At 36.0% G+C, this 17,055-nt stretch overlaps 1 protein-coding gene across 1 annotated transcript in view; it reads right to left on the reverse strand.

Annotated features, from left to right (window-relative positions):
* Plxdc2 (plexin domain containing 2) overlaps nt 1-17,055 on the reverse strand; it is a 394,422-nt gene that overhangs the window by 16,866 nt on the left and 360,501 nt on the right. The window contains exon 13 of the mRNA XM_013014718.1: nt 6,422-6,582. Within this exon, the coding sequence (XP_012870172.1) occupies nt 6,422-6,582 (161 nt within the window). The remainder of the gene's footprint in view (nt 1-6,421; nt 6,583-17,055) is intronic.

A 17,055-nucleotide genomic window follows, 5' to 3' on the forward strand; every position in this document is an offset into this window, starting at 1 on the left:
CAACAATGCTTGATAAGAAATGTACTCATTACCTTGCTCATGTAATTGTAACCCCTCTGTACAGTATTTTCACAATAAAAAACTTATTAATAATAAAAGAAAGAACAGTAAAGTAAAAAGACTCAAAGAGGTAAAGCACTTGTTTAGCAAGCATGAGGCTCAGCATTTAATCTTCAGTGCAGGAGAAAAAAAAATCTAGCCTCTTGGAGGAGAAAATAAGGAAAGAAAATACAGAGTCCCTCTTTTTAAGGTAGCCCTTTTCACCTATTTCTCTTAATTTTTCAATAACTCTGGAAGCTCTAATAACACAGCTTTTTTAGTGGGGGGGGGGAATCAAATCATTTCACTTAGATTCTTCCTAACCTTTCCTTCTTGTCACAGAAGATTTTCTTTTTGCCTGCTCTAAGAAGAGAAATAAGAAACATTTACTTTCCATGTATTCGTTTCTTCCCCTTGGGTTTTCTTGAAGATTGAAAGAAGCTCAAGAAATACCTCAAAAGCAAAAGCCAGAATGTGTGACTTCAAGATTAAAAAAAAAAAGATGTGAGGTTCTTATGAAATGATATCTTTATTTACTCTATAGGTCAGTCAGTGGACCATGTCTTCCATACTTCCATTTTTTATTTATCCAGCAGCTGTGCAGTAAGAGACCAAACTTTTAATAAATGCATTCTTCTCCCAAGCAGTGTTTCCAGAATCCTTGCCTGACTTCTTTCTCTGGTTTCTTTCCTATTGTCCCACAAGAAAAGTGAAGAGCCATAGGTGTCAGTCTTTATGAGCCCTGGTTATCCACAAATAGCCCTTGGGATCAGAGTTCTTCTCTCCCCGTGGCAAACAGCTCAGACGGTCCCTGCCATCCTGTGGCTGTGGTTCCAGAGAGAGAGTCTCATCTGGGTAGACAGATGGCAAAACACCCAAGCACACTGCTTCCCCATCCTCAGTCTTAAGTTACCCAGTGAGATTCTAGGAGCCAAGGTTTCTGTGGGTTTGAATTGATCGTAAATTTACAGTATCTCAAACCACACAGCTAGAGAACCAAGGCTATGCAAAGTAACAAGAGAGATAAGAATCCCCTTTGGGAATGTGAATATTAGTGGAAGGTGTATGTAGTTATTTTTTACATCAACCACATGTGTCTATATTACAGAGTAGAATGCTGCAAAATTCTCACAAGAATGATACAAAGTTGTCTATAAGTCTATAGTTGTTGTTGTTGTTGTTAAGATAAGACACAACTCTCAAGGAAATATACTGCATAGGGAAATCATAGATTTTGCTTGGAAATGTTAAGAAGCCCTTAGGTTGTTGAATGTATGCTGAAGGCTTTTTTTAAAAATAAAAATCTTCATTTATTTATTCTAGCTGTGATATAAGCTCTGTAGTTTTCTAGGAGAAAATATGGGTACATACAATAAAGGCATTTACTTTGCCCCTCTCAAGAAATGCTTAATACATTTGAGCCATGATATGAACGATGATTTGCATTGAAACATTTGTGTTCAGTCATTACTGTGAAAACCTCCTTGCAGCTTTACCTTTAAACTGGTATGCATTATTTAAACTGGTATGCATGATTTAAACTGGAATGCATGATTTAAGAGTTGTGAGACAACTTGTTTTCTCATTCAGAGAAATTAATATTTAAGAAAATAGACCATCACACACGTTTTTTAAAAAAATAAAGGAAGTATACATTTTCTTGTGTAATATGGTAGATTTTTGTCAGAGTCATGTATCTTTATCTGTTGGGCTGTTGGTTTCTGTCAGTACAGTAGCATTCGAGCCATAGCTCTACTTCTGGCTTTTTGGGTGGTTTACTGGAGATAAGAATCTCACAGACTTTCCTTCTGGGCTGGCTTAGAACTTTGATCCTCAGCCACGTGAGTATCTAGAATTATAGGCATGAGCCACAGTGCCCATATCTTTTTTGAAAAAGCAAGAAAGATAAATGCAAATGCAGGCTGTTCATGAAGTCAGTGCAGATGGTTGATGACTCACCGACAATTGTTGAATTTTCAGTTCTATTTAAAAATTTTTAATTTTCTTTGACCTTCTAACCAAGAAAAAGTATTTAAAGAAATGCCAAGTCCAAGACTGGCAGAGAATGACAGGGAATTCCAAGAGACAAATTTATGAAAAACAGACTATTCTGTAAGAAGGAATGGAGATTAGATACCTCCCTAGGAGATTGGAACTTTGATTCTTGACCTTGTATAAGAAGACTCACTTGGGACATAAAGAGTCAATTCACTTTTTAACAGTTTATGGGGTGAAAGTTTTCTTCATAACCTTATTTACTGGTCACAAACTAGAAATTTAAAAGCCAGAGCCCATGGAAATATTTTATTCGAAAAGTGCCTGTGTTCACAATATGTATAAAATATATTTTTTGTTCGGAGAAAATATGCAGATAATAGCTTCTGGTAGTATTATTGTTTCTCAGATAGTAAAAACAATAGCTTCGTGTAAACATGAATATCTTTGGGCAGTGATTTCGGCATTATCTACTAAATGTCTTTAATCTGTTTCTTCTCTTGGATTCCATTTTTAGGGATCTCAAAGTAGGACATAATCCATATTGTTGCATGCATGTCATCCCACATTTCTACTTGCAGCTTATGAAGAAAAACGCTTACTACAGCGTGAAGGAATCTAACATGGTGGTTAAGGCTGGTCATCAGAGTTGTATCCTGGGCTCATAGTTTGAGTGTGCAGTGAAAGCAGCCGATTCATAATGCTGAGCAGATTTCTTTAGGTCTGTATCTCTGTCTCCTCATCTATGATGAAGACAATGCTAATATTTCATAATATGTTCACAAGGGTTCAATGAGGGAATAAGTGGAAATCACCTCTAGAGTAGATTTTATAAATGTTAGCTATTATCATGAATAGGTCCATAATAAGGCCAATTATAATAGGAAGAAATGGGAAAGAGCACATTTTTGGGAAGAGATGACTATGATAGAAGATTGGTGGTCTGAGTTCTGGTACCTGCCTATGAGTCATTAAATTCCTTCACAATATATGTTCAGTCAAATACAGGAATGAGTTTATGCAGGTGTTTATTGCGATGTGGATTTGACTATGACCTATACAAGATACACTTAGGTCACCTTGTGACCTCATTAAAGGTGGATAACTTAGTGAAAAAGTAGAATGTTTTTCCACAATCAAATATAAGAATGCATCAGCAGCTAATTGATTATATGTGATGTATCTTACATTATATGTGCATCACATCATATGAATATTTATTCCCCAAAGACACCCATGTGTCAATAAACTCAAAATCCTATCCATGTTACCTTATATGGCAGAAGGAAGTGTGCAGACTTTGGCATATAGAAAGTATCCTAGGCTATTCAGTGTTGGCACAAGGGCCTTATAGGAAGGAGGCAGGGCTGTTTGAGGTAGCAGAAGAAAATGAGATGGCAGAAACAGACTTAAAGTGATGTAAGGAGAGACCACAAGCCAAGGAATTTAGGTAACCTTTAGAAAGTAATGGTGGCAAGGAAATAATTCTTTCCTGGAATTCCCTGAAGGAATTAGCCCTGTTGACACATTGCCTGGATAAGATCATATGCGTTGTTTGAAGCTACTAGACCTTTGGTAACTTGGTGTAGTCATAAAGGATACCTAACACACAATCTCAGGTGGAAAACAGTGGGTTTTTTTTGGTTTGTTTGTTTTTTAAATTTCTGGACACTCATTAGGCCCTTCTGTTTTCTGAATTACCCCCTTGTCAGCAGATGGTGCAATCAGTGTAGAGTTATTGAATGAATAATGAATAAGATAGTTTATAGCCATTTAAGTCAAGTTTACAAAGAGTTCCTAATTGAGCAGGAAGAGGGCATTAAAAAAAGCCAACATCAATTTGCATTGAGGTGAAATCACAGTGATATAAAATGGACAAACATGAAATTATGCATATGAGTCCTCAAAGAAAACTCACTAAAATATGAAGAGTTATTATTTCTGCATTCACCAGTATTTGGAATGACTTTTCCTTTTGCATTTCAGCCTTGTCCTAATTTTCTGTAATCAACAGTGTCACTTTCACAGTGAAAAAACACATCAATTTCATTTAAAAAAAGTAGACCGCCGTGCAACATGAATATAAATGCAATGTAAACAATATGGCTGTATTCAATCTCCATATTTGCATGCCTATGATTCTAATCTAATTAGTCCTTAAGAAAATTCCAAGCTCTGACTCCTACTAGTCTGTATAGTCATTGTAGGTCTGGGTTGTTTTGCTTGTTGGTTTTGGAGTACCAACATTCATTAGATTTAACAATAGTACTTATCACCTTTCATAATTCAGCTACAACCCAGCCACTGTGAGATGGGTAACCATAGCAGAGTGTCACAGAGGGAGTGATTTAACATCTTCAAGCAATTGACTCAAGGGATGGGTGAAAAGCACAGAGGAAGAAGACAAAGAGCCTGCAGAATGATGCTACTGCAGTTACATGTAGAATACTCATACACACATAATTCTAGATTTCTACAACTATGGTGGGTTGATCTTGGATAAGTCGTTTTACTCCTCTGAGCCCCAGTCTCTCTGCTACCAGGAGATGGTAATAAATTGTCACTAAGATATCACCCCACTCTATTATTCCATAAATACACTGTATGCAAACACACACCAACACATTCCACACACAGGTGGACTTACATCCATGCTTTGATCGTTAAAGCAAAGGGACGGATTCCAAAAGGCAATGTAAAAGATAAAATATGTCTGCTCTTTTTCCAGACTGGTTTTGTTGTGGTAAAAATTTCTGTGAACTAGATTTAGCTAGGTACACAATGTAGATTAGGCAAAGTGCACTATGTTATTTGCTACTAATACCAGCATGATCAGTTAATTCCCAATGTCCTTTGTCACAGTGTCAGGAAATCAACTCGACATCCCAGGACTCACAGCACCAACAGCAACAGCCTGATGCCTGGCTGGCCATTGAGACTTGCAGCTTGTCACTTATCAGCTGTTTGACGAACACATTCACAACCCTGGTGAGATGCTCACTTTCTTCTTTGAAAGTCTTGCCCATGACAAAATTTAATAGAGGCTTTTGGATACCGCAAGGCCTGAGACTATGATGTTAAATGAAGATGCCATTTTTTTTTTTTTTTTTTTTTGTCGGTCGTGGGACTTGAACTCTGGGCCTGGGCGCTGTCCCTCAGCTCTTCAGCTCAAGGCGAGTGCTTTACCACTTGAGCTACAGCGCCACTTCCAGTTTTCTGGTGGTTTATTGGAGATAGGAGTCTCACGGTCTCTCCTGCCCGGGCTGGCTTTGAACCGCGATCCTCAGATCTCAGCCTCCTGAGTAGCTAGGATTACAGGCGTGAGCCACCAGCGCCCGGCCATTTTTGAAATACATCTTAAACAAAATCCCATTGCATGTTTGAAATGCCCTCAGAAAGTATCGATGGAGTTTCTATTTTTTTAAAAGAAACTTAGGATATTTAATCCAGATTTCAAGGACCTTATGAGTCTTGGAGAGAAGGATAAATCATACACCAACTCACCACTAATGCAAACCAGAAAGGTCAATGTTGGAGAAAGCTATGTGTGTATTATTATGGATAGAGCTGCAGAGAAGAAGAGAGGGAGGAAGGTGTTGGGGCTTGGTTACAGGGATTTTTTTCAGTCTAGGTTTCCCCAGTTCCAACCAGCTAGACATTTAGCTTGCTCTGGTCCCTATGTCTAGCCTCCTATCTGGCATTGGTCCCAAATCAATATTCTGCCCATGAAAACACAGCACCAGGTAAACATGGTGCTGTCTCTGAGTATATGTAAAAGAGTCTGTGTATTTATTATAATACACGTACAATTATACTGTGTGCTGAATGGTAACAATGCCTGCCATCTTATTTTTGGCTCTTATTTTGTAGTGAAAATCACATTCTCCCCTCCCCCTGTATATTCTGTGAAGATTTTGAGAACACACCCATTATATCATATCATGTACACAGTCAACCCTCAATTTAGTATGCATTCAATTGATTTATAAATTCATTTAAACAACAAATTAAATTAAAAATAAATCTAAATTGATTTAAATCATATCCTTCTGTCCCTGGGAAGTGCTGAATTTCCCTCCAAGGAAAAGGAACAGCTGGTTAACACACTTAGCATTATCCGATAAAAAGAAAGAAAAAAAAAGTATGGTTTCCATTTTCTGTTAGCTCTGCATAAAGCAGATAGCTTGTTTCTTTCCAAGCTTCAGAGATAAGGGGACTGAACTCATCCTGTGCAAGTAATCTAGCCATCTGTGCGTGCAAGCGAAGTGTGTGAGACCGACCAGCTCAACACGGCCTAGGTCATGGGCTACATATTGCATGCAGGTCATGTTTGCTCAGAGGCAGTTCAGCCACGAGCTGCCTTTCCCAGGCTGTCCTGGGCACTCACCTCAATGAAGAAGATGCTGGCTGCGGACGTGGGATGGTGGTACATGTACACTGTCACCAGGATGGCTGCGGCTACAATGAGCACCAGGATGAGGACACCAACGATGAGGCCGGCATGGAGGCTTCCGCTTTTCTTCTCAGCTGCGCTGTCATCTGTGGAGGCTGAGAAACATCCCCGGTGTCAGAACCTTCATATGCAAACTTTTATGTTTGAATTCTCTCATGCAGGGAGATTTATGCTTCTAATATAGAAACCATGAATTTTTTTTTTGCCTTTTGTTTTGTATTTCTCTTTTGACTCTTGCTAGCCATATGATCAATGGGAGAGTTTATTGGGACAATGAAAACTCCATACTGTAAGTTAGTAAAAAAATAATAAATGCACATTTTTGTTTGTGCCTAGACCAGGGTTTGAACTCGGGGCCTCGGCATTGTCCCATAGTTTTTTCACTCAAGGTTAGCATTCTACCATATTAGCCATACTTCCACTTTCAGGTTTTTGATGAAGTAGAGATAAAGATCTCCTGGAATTTTCTTTCCAGTCTGGCTTTCAACCAGATCCCTAGATCTCAGCCTCTGAGATAGCTACAAAATTAAAAAGATGAGCTACCAGCACTTGGATACAAGCTGTGTTTTAAGTTCTGGTTCAAGAAACAAAGTCAGTAGTTTACATTCTACAAATACCTTGAAAATAATCTCAAACATTGTTGTACTCTACAATAACTTCAACTTTGATTTTCCATGTTTTTCTTTTTGTTCCTAGACTGGGACTTAACTCAGTACTGGGATTTAACTCAGTACTGGGATTTAACTCAGTACCTCAGGCTTTGTTCATTGACTGGCACTCTACCATATCAACTGATTCTTGCTTCCAATCCCATAATTGCTTTTCTTTATTGGATTGACACAAATTTTGAAACTTCCTTTCTCATTTTCCTGGGAAAAGTTTAAATGTGATAGGTAATAACAGACATTATTCAGAAAGTGTGCATAAGCTCAGTGCAAGACTTTTGAAATCTTTCCCACGGAATTGTTCTTTAAAAGTGTAGCAGAAGGAAGAACATCTTTACAAGAAAATACAATTAAAAAATAAAATTATAAAAACAGAATACGAGATACTCTGCAGGTTACTAAATATACCAAAGAAAATATATTTATTCCATTTTGTTATTTTTGAGAATTGACAATGCTTTAAAATAAAAATTTAAATACAAAAAAAGCATAGCAGAGACCAGAAGGTTTCTGTTCTTTATTGCTATTTTTGTTTTCTTTTCTTTTGTTATGTTTGTTAGTTTATCCATCTCTGGGAGGGCAATGGAAGGCACAGAAATGGAGGGACAGAGGGTGAACAAATGCAGCAGTCATACTCACTAGACACTATGTTGAAAATGAACTATACAACTTGTGGGCAGGGATGAGAAGGGGAAAACTAGAAAGAATCAAGGGAAGGGATGGCACTATCCAAAAAGAAATGTACTCATGTACTTATGACCCTCTGTATATCACCTTTACAATTACAATTTTGCGCGCGCGCGCACGCACACACACACACACACACACACACACACAAGCAATGTAAGTAAAAAGAAAAAGTATAGTAGGCAGGAGCTCAATGACCCTCAGATTGTTTTATCTCCATCTACAGGGGGAATTACAACATATAAAAATATTCCACTGTGCCACGGCTGGCCAGCTATCTTTCTCCAACCTGTACTGGGATGTTTGCTCCTCTAACATACATTCTCAGATTTAGGAAAAGGGGAGATTTAATTTCTGAAACTAGCAACTATTGAACTCCAAAGCAACCAACCAAATAAAACCCATCTCTAAAGTTTTTCTTATTATAAGATTCTGTAATCTTTGATGATTGCCCAGGCACTAAAAAATCTTAAATTATGTGTAGCAGGTAACTGTATCTTAGTGTATCATCAGATTGGTATTTTGGAATCGCTGGCCAATTCCTTAAAATGCACCAAAGTTCCACAACAGTGCTCCTGAGCTTAGTAACAATTCACCTCTTTGTTACTTTGTTACTTGTTATTTTTCTCCTTTGCCTTCAGGGTTTAACGTTTTATGTCCATTTAACCTTATTTGCTAAATAATTTACTGAAGTTTTTGTTAAAAAAAAAAACTATCCTAGTGAGTAGTCAGATAAAGCAAAACAAACCATGATTCCCCAGATTTGGTTTTGTTTTGTTTTTTGGTGGGCTTGAACTATTTTTATTTATTTTTTTTGTTTGTTTGTTTTATTAGTTTATTCAGGGCCTGGGTGCTACATCTGGGCTTTTTTTTTTTTTTTTGGCTAGCACTTACCACTTGAGCCACACATTCACTCTGGCTTTTTGATGGTGAATTGGAGATAAGAGTCTGATGGACTGTGCCTAGGCTGGCTTCAAACTGAGATCCTCAGATCTCAGCCTGCTGAATAGCTAGAATTACACGTGTGAGCCACCAGTGCTTGGCTGATTCCCCATTTTATACCTATACCTATACCTTTATACCTATACCTATACCTATACCTTTATACCTATATCTAAATCCTTTATACCTATACCTATCCTTTAGATGGCTGTTGCTAAACCTAATTTTTGAAACCCTGAAGCTTTCCCATTCATAATAGAACCTCAATAATGAAAGAATATTAAATTTAAAGAGTAGTTAACAATATAAAAATTGACTTATAATGTGTCAGGTTTATGTGTGTTGCTTTGTAAATATCAAGTCAGCAGCCCTAAAAGGAGACCTTATTTTCATTCCCTTTACTGTATAGAGTAACAGAAGCATAGGGAAATTCTAAACTGTGCTAAGATTATAAGGGCATTAAGTTAGATCTCACTGGGCTCAGACACAGGGTGGCCTCAGCATCTAAACTCTGAACCTCTGATCAATGTATCTCCAATTAACACTGCGAACTTTGTACTGCTGTTTCTGCTTCTTCCATGTCTTGAGTTCTGGCAGAGAATTCCAAAAGGAACCTGATACTTTCTAGTGAAGAAAAATTCATTTAAAAGGCAGCTAAAGAATTAGCCTGGTGTCCCATGAGGGCAGAGGCTGAGTTCTTGTCATATCTTCAGTACTAGAGCTTATTCAAATGGGTTACAGCTATTGGAATGACCAGTTCTCTATAAACATTAAATGAGGTTATAATAAATGATCTCATTTGCTCTGTCTTCAGTTACTTTTTGCCTCTTCAGTATGAATAATAGCAATTAATTACTCAATAGGGTTCCTCAGAGAACTCAACAGTTAATACATACAGACTTCTCAGGACACTGTTTGGCATGTAATAAGCACTTAACTAATGCTAATATATTATTCTTATATCATTATTATATTTTTATAAGAATCATATTGAGGTAAAATCACAGTGTCAGATTCATGATGCCATATAATACTATGTTTTTGCCCTTAATGTATTTTGATTTTAAAACTCTGACATCATTACTAAGTGTGTTGAGTGATTACACTATATTGGTTTGCATGTGTGTGTATGTGTGTGTGTGTGTGCTTAGCTTTATGAATATGACATTTATTTTTGGAGGAAAAAGATTAATTTAAAATGTTGTTTTGGAGAAAAGTGTAATAAAAATATGTACATGAGTCAAAAGGAAACTTTGAATGTTGCTTTGGATACATGAATAATTCCATTCATCCCTTCTACCAGCTCTTCCTCTGGTCCTACATCCTCACCATCTCTTCTCCATCTTCATCATTCTCCATCTCTCTTCATTCACTCTTGCTCTCTTTCTTTATCTATTTCATCATTGGTTTTCCTCCTTTTATTGGTCAGTTTATCCACTGACCAAAATCCATCCATCCATCCATCCATCCATCCTTCCTTCCAGAGTACAATGAACAGAGGTAGTCAGCCTCACCTAGTTCCTGTATTTTGTCATAAATATTTACTTCCACTATTATTACTTATTATTACTCCCACTATTATTACTCCCACTTATTATCCCACTATTATTACTTATTACTTATAATGTTTTACTTATTTTATTTCCCCTTAAAAACTTTTCTGTTCATTGATGTTTTAGATGTTAAGACTTCAGGTCATGTTTAATGAAAATTTTACAGAGTCTAGTTGGTTGCTAACCAATTAAAATTTTTTGTATGATGATAACTTTAGTAAAACAAAAATGTTGTGGATTCACAAATACTACTAACCAGTAGACAAATACTCAGATAGCTGTGTTTTACATGACTTTATGATGAGTTGTAACTTGAACAAACCATTTCTGGAGAGATATTAACAAAATGAATCCTAAAACAGTATCAAGGTTGTTAATGTTATTTAAAAATATCCCAAGTGATCATCTAAATGATGTGGCCAGAACTGCACACATCATTTTGGAGAACAAATTTCTCTATCTCTGTATTACTTAACCTTTTCTTTTTTTGCCGCTGCAATAATTCTAAATTAGTGATTTTTTTTTGTACAGCACAAGCACTTCACCTCTAGCTGCTTTCTAAGGATGTTAGAAATCCAGAAATCCGGGAAACAGGAATTATGTTGTTATACTGAAAGTTGTTCAATCAGAAGGTATAATAAGCATGGTCTTGATGAGCTTTAATTTCAACTTCTTTCACCATTTGATTTCCAGATTAATATCACTCACCAATTAAATGCAGTACTGTTTGCATATTTATAGGTTTGCATGGACAACATGCAAGAGATTTAGGTGCTAAAAATTATGAGCATGACAAACACAGAATTGAAATCTTAAAAAAATATAAGAAAAATTAGTAATTTCAGTAATTACAGTTCTGTCCATTTACCTGAAGGGCAGAGAGTGCAAATCAATTGATCTTAGTCACTCAGAAAATACATTAAATCATGATATCAATTTTGGAAACAGTCAGTCCTGCAGCTTGACTGAGTGTTCCTTCCAATTGGTAGATGAAAGTGGATCCAAGAAAACTCTGAGGAGTGAGAGTAATAATCAGAACTGGTCAGAAGGCAATAGGATTGAGGCCCTAACACCTATTCTATTTTTAGAAGTGTCTCTGCTCTTCCATTCATGTTTAAAAGCAAATAACTAGAAACAGCTATTCTTCCATCACACACAGAATTCATATCTTTAATCTTTACCCTAAAGTTATGGGTTCCAATTAGAAGGATTAAGGATAAAAGGAAGTAACATACCATAAACTCAAGTCCCTTGGGCAAAAAGGCAGAAAAAATATTTTTAAAAGACTACAAAGTATCAGCTTATTTACTTATTTATTTAGTGCAGGTCTGGTGCTTTTACTCAGGGCTTGTGCCCTAAGTTTCTTTTGCTTGACTCTAGAACTCTACCACTTGAATCACAGTTCTAGTTCAGGCTTTTTTGGCTTTAAATCATGATCCTCAGATCTTAGCCTTTTGAGTAGCTAGGATTACAGGTATGAGCCATTGGAGCCCAGCTATTTATTTCTTATTGGGTGGTACTAAGGTTTGAACTCAGGGCCTTGCATTTGTTTAGCATTTTCCCTATCACTTGAGCCACATTTTCAATTCTTTTTCTCTCTTTCAGTTAGGATTTCACTAACTTTGAGCTTGAGTGGGCTTAAACTACAATTCTCCCAATCTCTGCCTTTTGAGGAACTAGGATTACATACATGAACTCACATGCATAACCCAAGACATAACTTAAAACATAAATGAAGTGCAAAGAGGTTAATAAGATAAAAATAATATGCCTTTTATATTATTATTGTATATGTAGTTTTTGGTAGCTTTTAATATTTTTTAAAATTTATAATATTTTATAAAACAAACTTAATATTTATCCAGAGAGAAGACTGTAAGAATGTTCACATCTACTACAGTTGGATAAGATTTAGTTGTCATACAGCAAAAGCAGATTTATCGAAGGCACTAAGCATGCAGTAGAAAACATTTAAGACCTTAAATAAATGTGCCTTACTTGCTCTATTCTATGAAAAATTTATGACTAAATAACTTAGTAAGAAGAGAGTTGAAAGAAATAAGAAGAGAAGAGAAGTACAAACAAAGAAAGTTAATGTGATTCTTTAAGGTGCTGCACTGAATTCTAAAATTCATTTTCTCCTTATTTTATGATTTTTTCCAAGGCTTATGTATCTGTAACATGTAAACACACTTCTAAATGCTGAATAAAGTTTATTCTTTAATATGATAAAATTTTAATATATTGCTAAAAAGATCTGAATTTCCTTTTAAAATTAACTAATAATTATAGTCCAATAGCAAGGCAAAAGTAAAACAGAAATGTTCATTGTCTGAAATTATATTCACTTTAGAACTAACTCTTCCCCTGACCAAAAAATGAAATACTTCAGCCCATAAATTCCATATTGTATTAGTATCTTTAGGGGACTAAAGGCTTGATGAATTGGACAAAGTCTAGTACAAATTTCCTCAGAATCCATAAATCTTACCCAGATGATGCCAAAGTGTTTTTTTCTTAAGTTTCAGAATGAAGTTGAACTATAAATACTTAAAATGTTAGTGTTCCCTTTTGGATTAAAAACATAGAGTCAATCATACAATTTCCCTGTGGAATATTACCTCATTCATTTATAGGCTAAAGCATGTAATGGAAGAAAACCATGTGATAAAAAATTTAACCAAATCGATTTTCCTTTGGAAATTTCCCTTGTTACTGATCTGATTTTGTAGCTTGTGTACTTTCTCCATTTGCACTTTTATTTTATATGCCCACAAGCACGATCTTGACTATATTCTGGTTTTTCATAATTGCCTTTGCTTTTTATGTGCCCTGGTATTATTTTTTCCTGGTGTTAATCAGTCTGTCAGATTTCCCAGGTAGTGTGATGTCTTGAAATTACCACAGAAGGTATATGTCCATTTCATAATCTACATGACAGTGACAATTCACCTATAATTTACATTATGACATTGCCATTGGAGAGATTTGGGTAAGAATTCTATGAAAAGATATGAAAATAAGTACATAAAACACATGTAAGTACATTATGTGCCATAAGAACAATATTTGGCAACGACAGCTGGATCACTTATCATCTATCCATTATTATCTATATATCAAATATCTATCTCCATTATCTATCCATATACTTATCAAGCTAGTTATCCATCTTCTATGTATGTATCTATCATCTATCCGTCATCTCTCTCTCTCTATCTATCTATCTATCTACTTATCTATCTTTTTGTGGTGCACGCCACTACAGGCAACTGTAAATTTTCATTCCAGAAATTTAAAATGTTCTACAGCTTAGAGGATGGCAATTATTTTTGAACAACAACAATCCTTTAAACCCTTATCTTTGAAAAATAAAGCTAAATAAAATTTCCGTGAAATTGTGTTCAAAGAGACTTTTGATTTCATCAGAATGAGAGATAGGGAATAGCTGTCATCACATGCTAGTCTGCTTCTACTGAAGACCTTATCACGGAAGAGAGAATAGAATTGTAGAGTTTATAGCTACTTGAAGACCAAAATAATTCCTTAGAACAATCTACCATAACTTTTCATTTCTTACATGTGTATGTGTTTCTCTTTGTAATCATCTATTTATATCTGTAATATTTATGGCTATCCATGTATCTACATTTAAAGAATTTCCTAGCTTTTACATTTTCCATATTAGCTTTCCATACCAAGTTTTTTCTTTGTTAATATATTCATATACACTTATTTAAAGTCTTATTTGACAAATTCACAGATATGCAATCCTAGTATCTAAATTTGGGGGAGGGCAAATATTAAATGGAAGAATTCATAGAGTAGTGACTTTTTTTGTCCCCTGCCAAGCTCTAGTATGATTAAGAATGTTATGATTTTAACTTCAGAAAAAAAATGTGTGCCGTTTTCCTCATGACTGCATGTTAATTGTGGGACCAAAGTGAATTGACCAGGTATTTCCAAGCTTTAGGAATTCAGATTAGAGTGATTACTCACAATATTTAATTCCACTCATTCTTGAATGAAGTCATTTACATTAAATCTGAATGTTTTAAATTGTAGAATGGCAACTTTGTTGTACAGCTAAAGATAATAAAAATATAATTTAAAATAAACAAGTAAATAATCTGTTTAGAAATGTACCTGTTTCTAAACCACTTTGCCAATATACAGCCTTCGAGGCTTCTAAGAATAGCATCAGAAGCTCACAATGTCCACACTAAAGGGACTACCAAATCTTGTCTTCTTTTCTATCAAATCTACTAGTAGCAATGCCCATCTATTATAAGGACTGTGAAGGCAAGGCATCAGGCTTATTATTTACTTGGCACTGTGACTATGATATAATAAGTACTTCATGAAATATTTGCTGTTAGTACTACTGATATTAATTGCTATTCCACACATTACTGCACTAGATCAATTCTATTAGTGTTGTTGTCCATACTGTTATTAATAATAATGATTATTCTATTGATTGCTCCTCTCATATCTCTCAATCATGACTCCACCACCAGGGCACTATGAGGTATTCTAATAGCCAGAATCCAGTCCCTCACTAGAGCTGAGTAAGAGCAAGAACATTTCAGTGAATACATTTTTTCAATCAAAAGATCAAGGTCATTCTCATATATTCTTGCTCTGCTACCTTGGCCCAAGGGAAACCTGCTATCCCAGCCAAAAGCTAGGAGTCTGAACAGATTTTCCTATTGGAACAACAGAAAGTGCCATTGCTGAGGTTCAGGTGGATCTCCAAATAAAATCAAGTCCTTGTGGATATTAGTTAGCATCTGAGTTGGGTAACTACAGGATACTAAGCCAACAATCTCAAGTTCATGAACTTCTGAGTCTCCTAAGAAAGCACGGATTTATTTTGTGGCTTGAGAGAAAGGACATGTGTGCCTCAGGATTGAAACCCTAGTTCTCCATGTGCTTAATAACTGCTGTGGTGTGATATCTACTATTGTGCCAACTCCTGCAAGAAGGATAAGGAACATTCCACATGTATGAGGTATGTATCTCAAGTTCTCAGAATCTAATGGGGAGAAAAGTCCAAAACAAAACAACAACAAATCCCCCAAACTAAGCAAAACAGAACAGAACAAAAGCCAGCTTGCTAGATTCTGGGATTTCATTTTAAAACTTATATTAGTTTTGCAGGGTATTTGTACAGCTTACTGTTTGAATGGATACAGGCAGAACAGGGTTTGGCTTGTTCCTTTAACAGGGATAGAATCAGGTAACTTGCTTGCAGAGATATTCTAAAACTGAGCATATGCATTGCTTGCTCGTAAGGCCCTGGAACACCAGGCCTTTGAAAGCTTGCACTTCTGCACTATATGTAGGCTAGAATATGGCATAGATTTAACCCAAAGGTGAGAACCAGACCTATCAAATCAGTTATTGAATCAGTTTCACAAAAAAGGCACAGTGGAGGGGCAGAAAACACTTCCATGAGTTGTGTGGTTCCAAGGGTATTAGTTTCCCAGTGTTGGGAGAAAGGATCAGGATGACGACATGAATCCTTCTGGATTCATAATTATGATTAGGTACAGTTGGTGCTGTCTGTGTTTGTTTACATATAGGGTAGCTTTCAGAGGAGTAGACTGGTCAGTGGATGAATATGTAGCCAACATGGCTACATTCAAAAGCAGTTCTTCCTAGGGTGGTGGGCTCCTACATTCTTTACACACCAAGGGACTCTGGGTAAATGATCTGAGTCCCTGGGCTTCTAATACTTCCCTGTATGAAATGAGCTGACAACAGAACTTTCATCATAGGGTGCTGTGAAGACTAATGAGGTCAGCATGCTAAATCCCTAGAACACTGGTATATAGTTGATAGTCCAATCATTTGCCAGATGAAATTTTCATTATTCATAACTACATGGGAAGGTTTGATGAAAAAAAAAGCTAAAGCAAAAATTTGAACCACATAATCAGAAGTGTCAGATTTTATACCTACTAATTGAAGAGGCTGGTTTATTAAGAAAAAGCTCTTGTAATTTAGCAGAGAATTTTAAAAAGCAAGGAATAAGTTATGTATGAGGATTATTTAAAAGTTATATTGAGTTTTTGAGAACCATACGGGATGTCTCTTTTTAAAAAAAAAGTTAAGGTAAAATCTGCATCCTTGAAATGCATGAATCATCAGTGTACAATGTAACAAAATTTAATAACTGTATCTAGACAGTTATTAAATAGTCACCATCCAAATCAAGATGTGGACTACTTTTATCTCCCTAAAAAGTTTCCTTGTCTTGCTACACATCAGATTAAGATGATAGGGGAGAATTAATAGACTTTGAACCCAAGGCTTGAACTTGCTAAACAGCCGTTCTACCACTTGAGCCAAGCTCCTGCCCTTTATGGTTTTTGTTACTTCAAAATAGGGTCTGGCATTTTCTCCTGTCCTAGTCTGGGCTATGATTATTTTTTTTGTGAAAATACTGTACAGAGGGGTTACAATTACATGGGCAAGATAATGAGTACATTCCTTATCAAGCTTTGTAGCCTCCTCTTTTGTTTCCCCTTCCCATCCCTTAGCATCCACCAAATCCTCCTCCTCCCTCTCCCCCTCACCAAAGTTGTAAAGTTCGTTTTTCGCCATAACGACTTGTACATCTCATTGTTGCAATGGGTCCACCTGTATCCCTAGTTAAATGATTTGTTTTTTCCCTTCCCCTCCACAAATTATACCAACATCAAATACAATGAAA

This window comes from Dipodomys ordii, unplaced genomic scaffold (assembly GCF_000151885.1).
Source record: "Dipodomys ordii isolate 6190 unplaced genomic scaffold, Dord_2.0 Scaffold24, whole genome shotgun sequence".
NCBI lineage: Eukaryota > Metazoa > Chordata > Mammalia > Rodentia > Heteromyidae > Dipodomys > Dipodomys ordii.